This window comes from Scardinius erythrophthalmus (genome assembly GCF_964197995.2).
Source record: "Scardinius erythrophthalmus genome assembly, chromosome: 5".
Classification (NCBI taxonomy): domain Eukaryota; kingdom Metazoa; phylum Chordata; class Actinopteri; order Cypriniformes; family Leuciscidae; genus Scardinius; species Scardinius erythrophthalmus.
In genome coordinates this window covers 17,310,762-17,317,500 of record NC_138225.1, presented here as the reverse complement: position 1 = coordinate 17,317,500, position 6,739 = coordinate 17,310,762, and the positions used below count along the sequence as shown (strand labels likewise).

Below are 6,739 nucleotides of genomic sequence, written 5' to 3'. Positions count from 1 at the left end.
ATTAAAAACGTATGTGCATTTTGTGGCAATGCCAAAGAATCTGTAACTCATCTTCTTCTTTTTTTTGTATATATTCAAACATGTTTTGGTTGGATGTTTCCAATTTAATTTCTAGGTTGTTTGGAACATGTTTACAAATTGATCTGTATGATGTAGTATTTTTATTTTATTTTTGTACAGGACAATGTTGATTCCAAAAGTACGATTCCTTATACAACTTTTTATTTTACTTGGAAAATATCACATTCATGTGGGGGAAAAAAAATGGATTAAAGCTAAGCCAAGCTTTGAACATTTTATAAAAGGGATTAAACAATATGGTAATACATTAGATAAAATTAAGAACAAAAAAGCAAGAAAAACCTATGAAGCTTTTTGTTACTTTAAATTATTGTGATTTTACCCCTGGCATGACCTATTTTATTTTACACATTCTTATGTATGTCATTTTCTACTTGTTGTGAGGTGCATATGCATGTACAAATCTTTGTATATTTTTTGTTGCATAAAAAAATAAAAAAATAAAAAAAGTTTTTCAGTAGGCTACTTGGCACTTATTCTGGACAGAAAAACTGAAGGAACTTAATCCGGATTGAAGGAACTTAATCTGGACTGAAAGACTAAAGGACTCTGGAGTATGTTGTGACAATATAATGAATAAATAAATTGAAAAATATATATATAAAAAAAAACATTAATTTTCAGTATTATTTGTATCAAGAAATGCATCAATATCATTAAACATGTCGGAGTAAAGTTCAACGTCAGTTTTTTTGTGGCAAATGTATTATGGGGAACTTTTTTTTCCCCAAGAAAAGTTACTTGACAGGATAGATTTTATGGAGGAATAGTACTGTTTGTGAATAGTACGTTGTGCTCATTAGGGTAGAATCTAATGTGTGACTATTTTATTTATATTTAGAAATGTAATAAATCTTAATATATGTATCACTGAAGTTGTTTTTAACTCAGTAGCCCAGTAGATCTTGCACCATAATTTTTATTTTTTATTTTGCTCTCATGAATGGTATGAGGTTGTATGTAAATTTTTTTGAACTAAAAATAAAAATTCTCAATGTAAGATTTATTTACATATTATTTAAAAAAAAAAATTGTATGGGCATCCCCACAATCTTAAATAAACAATTATATTGCTAAGACTGTGATATAGTAAAAATATGCTTAAGTGAGATACTGTATAGATTAGCCATATGGTTACTATCAATTACAGACTGTTGTTGAAAATAAATAAAACATTTTTTAATTAAAAAAATTCTTAAAATAGAATGGTGCTTGATATAGTGCAGTTTAAATAATAATAATAATAATAATAATAGAAGTAAAGCAAATAAATGGGAAAACAGAGAAAATGGTATGAAATTTATTTAATGGTTGCTCTGCAACTTCATGTTTTTGAATGCATTTTTCACACATTTACACAGCAGATAAAGACTAAAGAATAAATAGTATATATTATTTTTTAATCCAGACCTTCACATTCCATAGACTTATAATGCACGTAATTACAGCTTACTAAATTTGTTGTTGTTCCTGTACAGACATCTCTAGAGATCCCGACACGTTGTGTTTTGATCCTCATTAGGTTTTGATCTAAACTCAGTTGATGCAGTTGTAATACCAGCGTGCTCATTTGTATCAGTTTCACCATATGGAATAAATACTGAGGTTTGTGGCATTTTTCGGCCATGCACCCACATTGGTACAGGGTAGGGTCTGCATCGGGATCGGTAGCTAACGTTGAGAAAAGGGGTGCGTTGAACCTGGTATGGTATCGCAGAGGAGGTGGCAGCAGATGTAGTCATGTAACTCTGTGGATAAGGTAAGACACTTCCATGCGTCGAAACAAGCACATTCTGTGAAAATTAGATCAAATATGTACTGTATATTCTTTATATATTTTTGTTAAAATTTACATGCAAGTTTTATACATCTTTATATATTTTTGTTAAAATTTACATGCAAGTTAAAGGCTATAAAACAACACATTTCATTTAGCATTTCATTTTGTGTCTTTTTATATTTTATTATATATGTTTTATTCTTTTCAAGTCAATCAATTTATTTTAAATTATATTTATTTTTAGTGATATATTAGGCTTACATCATGAATTATGGACCTACCTGAGAGGTCGTTCTGTGCTGCTGAAAGTAAGGTGGTAAATCTGGCATGCCAGTAAGTCTTTGTGGTGAGGTCGAGACTGAAGTGGTGTGACTTTGACCATCCCCTTCATTTGACCTTCGAGATGACCAAGGACCAGTTGCTTCAGATGCCAAAAGTGGAAGTGTTCCAACATAATGAAACTGACATAAATTTGACAAGACTTGTGCCGGCACACGCAGCGAATTAATTAGGCCTGGATGGGGGATGTAATAGGGCCGAGCGAGCAAACCCTTCTGAGAAACATCAGTCACGTCAACTGCAAACTTGGATTGTTCAGCATGTTTTTTATCAAAGGGTAAATGTTCAGTAGCCTCCTCCTCACCAAGCTTTTCCTTGTTGTTGGCTTCTATGTTCCAATCTCCTTGTATCTTCTCTTTTGAATTGTCCTTGGACTCTTTCACTGTTGTAGAGATTACTCTGGAATTTTGCTCATCTTGAGAAACTTCAACTTCATTGCTTTCCTTCTCATCTCCATATCCATCAATGTCGCTCTCATTCGTATCTGTTGAATAAATATAATACAAATATCTCATAAATGTATGTTAGGAATACCAATGTTATTAATAGCCTATAAAATAGAACATAAAAAGCATATATATAGTATAAATTAAATTCCAATTGAAACCTGTTGAAGTTGATGTAACGACATTAGTCTCTTGAATCAAATAATTTGATGAACTTTGGTCAAAACATGAGTCGTCTGTGAACACATTGGCTTTTTTCGCTTCCACGTCGCACCTCTGATGCAACATCTGTTTCCTAAGTATTGAAAAATAATCACGTCAGTGGATATTAAAACGATTCTTTTCAGACCATGCTGTTCATAAGTCCACATTGAACATCTGAGATTCAAAATGGAAATAAAGAGAAAGTTTGTGAGAAATTTAAAACAAAGACAAATAAGAAAGATTGTCACTAATCAAATATGTGAACTCCTTTGTTCCAAAGGTTAATGATCCTTTGTGAATCAATCTCAAATCATGCTGGAGAACATAATCATCAGGGTTTACACAAAGTTGGGTTCATACAGCTCGAGTGCTGCTGTCATTAAAACAAAAAAGGGCAGACCAAATAGCCTCCGAAATGATCCTATGGATTAGGCCTAGTTCAACTTTTCAGTAGGCTAAAGGCTAAATAATTTATCCTGAAAATCAATGAAAATGCAAAATAGAATCATTAAGTGGAATTTTAAACAGGATATTTATAGGCATATTTATGAAATCTGAAAGGGGGGAAAAAACTGACCTTTTCTCTCGTCTCCCATTTCCGGTATCGCGGAATCCTTTTGCAAATGGATTATTATCGATTTTCAACTGAGTTATCTGTAAGGTTAACGTGTCCATTAAGATTTCACATTGCTTAAGTGTTGTGAAAATTGTTCACAACTTTATTAGGATAATATGTGGTTTCATTGATTAAACATTTGAATCCATCCTGTCACCTTTTCGTTTTGGTATGCCGTAACAGCGATAAATTCCGTCTCAGGAAACACGTATGTTTTGAATGTGCTGTAAGGAAGTTTGAGGATGTCGTTGGCTCGAACGATATGAAACCTCGGCTGATATTTATGCATGGAGTTTAAAATTGTCTGCAAAATAAAATCACATCATTTTTCATAATCATTGCAAACAAATTATTTTTAAACAATAATTTAAAAACATTTCTGTTCGGATTTCACCATTTTTTAAATCTTTTCACACAGAGCTGTTTGATAGCCTACACGCAACTTGTTGGATTTTCATAGAGCAATTTGCCTTTTATACAAGCTTGGTGACAGAGAAAATTAGTTTAAGGAGAAATTTACAATAAAGGTCGTTCATAAATTATGAATCACATATTAAATACTCACAAATCCATGTTTGTCAGATATATTGTTCGTCAGTTTTAGTTTATGAAAGGTGACAGCTTTGGACATCCATTGCTCCCCGGTAGCAGGACTGTCTGGGTGGATGTACATTCGTTTGGGCATTTCTGGATCGGCCTTTCCAGCCACCATCCAACGGGAGTTGTGAAACTTGTATCTGAAGTCGTCAGCCGCCACTATATCCATCAGCAGGATGTACCTCGCCTTCCTGTCAAAGCCGCTGCAGCGCACTTTAAACGCTGGAAACATGCGCCTCGAAGAAGCAAAAGACATAGGCTATTTCACTATGTCGTTTACACTCAAATAACAAAAATATGTTCTAAGAATGTTTTGTTAATGTTCAAATATGGAAACGTTATTTCTGATTCTGAATATTCTTTAAAATGTCAAAATTAGCCTACCAGTTTAAAGAACAAAATGGTTAAGCGAACGTTAAAGAAACAACTTTGCAGACATTATGGGATACTTTTGAATCTTCTTTGAACATTCTGCAACGAGTAGCCTAACATTTTAAATGTGTTACATGAACGTCCAACTAAAACGTTCAGGGGAAGAAAAACTGTTATAGGCCTAGCCTAACGTTTTGAGAGCATTAGACCTAGGCTATATTGAAGGCCAGATAACTTCGAACGAACATTCTATTAACGTTACTATACGAATGTTCGTTCTTAACGTTGAGAGAACCTTGCCAGAACGTCAGTCAAAGTTCTGAAAACCTTATGTACAAGTGTGCAATTCAGAATTACATAGTGACACTGACACCACAAAATAAATAAATTGCTTGCACGTGAATAGCTGAGATCGTCACGCTGATTTTTTTAAAAGACACTCACGGGTCTAGTCGTTTTAAATATTTTTCTTACCTTCCAGACTTTGTTATGACCATCTCCGTGCCGCTTTTGTGAAACTGACCCCACAGTTCCTTGGCTTCCAGGTGAACCACGGGGTCATCTTCAGGTGTCAGTCCGAGGTCTCTCGTCTCCACAGAGAGGTGCGCGGGAGAAGCGGCTTCTTTGAGTGCCAGGCGAATAGAGTTATGGAGAGCGTTCGCAATCTGCTGTTTCCCGTATCCAACAGGAAAAAACTGTGACTGCTGTCCAAGCATCGAACTAATCGTAAAATCAGTGGAACTGGCCGGTATAAAGTGATACGCCATTCTCTCAACTTATATTCACTCCATCCCCACAACTCCTCCCTGAAATCTTCAGCATTCACTCCTTATGTGGAATCATGCTAGTTTCAGTGTGTCAGAAGTTGTAGGCTACTGTTTGTCAAAATGAATCTCGCGTCATTCATTCATGCTTTCATGTCTTTGTCCTGTAGAGAGAAAAGCCCAACTGCAGAGACAGTAAAGGTTGTTTTATGGGGTCTCATGCGCACAGATGAACCCTGGGGACCTTATGCCGGATCTCCAGACAGCATGGTGGTTTCTGGTCGGGACGGGTCAGTCGGGGGTTCTGATTGGCTCCGCGGACACATGCAAACCAATTGTGCTTCATAAGGGCGTGGTAAATCGATTTGTGTAAAGAATCAACTGCAACAAAGTGATTTGATACAAATGGAACATCAGCTATCCAGAGTTTAGTGCTGCTCATGTTTGTGAAGAAAGTGAAGAAAGAATGTAGGGCATTTAAGGGAGATCGGGGCTAGTTGTCACAAAGGTTTTGTCAAAAGTACAATTACTCAGATCAGGTGTATGTTTTCTCTGCCAGTGATTTTGTATAGGCTAGTCTAAACCCTTTTATGACACATGAACAAGAATCCCCTAATAGTTGAATGGCAGAAGAACACAATAAAATATACTGAAATACTGTACATTCAGTCTAGAAAGTCATAGGCCTATCTTATATATCTGACATTGATACATTATATATATATATATATATATATATATATATATATATATATATATATATATATATATATATATATATATATATATATATATATATATATATATATAGTCGGCTAGTCAGTATTTTACATTTATACAATTACAATTAATTTGATATTTTTGTACATTAGGCCACTTGTACCATTTTTAGGATGATCCTAAAACAGATTGTTAAATGTCAGATTCCATTGTGACAACTTAACCCAAGCTATGCAGAAATTGACATTTGGAAATAGATCTTGAGAGATATTCTGTAGTTATTCTGACATTACTTGATTAAAAGTATATGTTATAATGGCAGTATACTGTCTGTAGAACAAACAGCAGTTTATACATGCAAAAATATTGCCCTATAACTGATGCTCTTTATACAACTGTCACATTAAATTACCCACCCACTCACCTCCCACAAGACCACCCATAATCAATATATCCCTGTAATCTGTGCAAAAGCACCTAACAGCACAATCACAAACTATAGTCCAACATGAGAAAGCTGTTTAATCTTATATGTGACATATTCGTGAAGCACAAACATCTTATAATAACACTATTTTAAGGGGGTGCCATTAATTATATGTCCCATCTTTTCTTGCTCCCAGACTCCATCCCATAAGATCATGCTGTGATATGAGTGGGAAGTGACTGAGGATTCAACTGATGTATGCTTTTGATTGTCCTGGCTGGATTAGGAAGTGTATTCAGTTACACTTTTCTATTGCAGAAGAGTTTTGGCTACACATTCCATAAAGGCTCAAAAACTAGAGGACTAAGTGAGACCAGCAGAACACAAGCCTCT

General features: G+C 34.7%; 1 protein-coding gene across 1 annotated transcript; it reads right to left on the bottom strand.

The window, feature by feature from the left end:
* Positions 1-1,368: 1,368 nt before the first annotated feature.
* tbx3b (T-box transcription factor 3b) lies at positions 1,369-5,241 on the bottom strand. Its single transcript, XM_081365799.1, has 7 exons — positions 4,910-5,241; positions 4,032-4,299; positions 3,624-3,770; positions 3,428-3,504; positions 2,808-2,941; positions 2,143-2,684; positions 1,369-1,874 (listed from the first exon to the last, which is right to left on the bottom strand). The coding sequence occupies exons 1-7, from the start codon at positions 5,200-5,202 to the stop codon at positions 1,566-1,568; spliced, it is 1,770 nt and encodes a 589-aa protein (XP_081221925.1). The 5' UTR covers positions 5,203-5,241; the 3' UTR covers positions 1,369-1,565.
* Between the last annotated feature and the right edge of the window lie 1,498 nt (positions 5,242-6,739).

Bases quoted from the DNA above. Each gene is read 5' to 3' on its own strand.
- tbx3b (XM_081365799.1), bottom strand. From the start codon at position 5,202: ATGGCGTATCACTTTATACCGGCCAGTTCCACTGATTTTACGATTAGT. The intron at 2,685-2,807 runs GTTTCAATTGGA...TTTATTCAACAG, and splicing joins CGTTACATCAACTTCAACAG to ATACGAATGAGAGCGACATT. The intron at 1,875-2,142 runs GTAGGTCCATAA...TAATTTTCACAG, and splicing joins AGCACAGAACGACCTCTCAG to AATGTGCTTGTTTCGACGCA.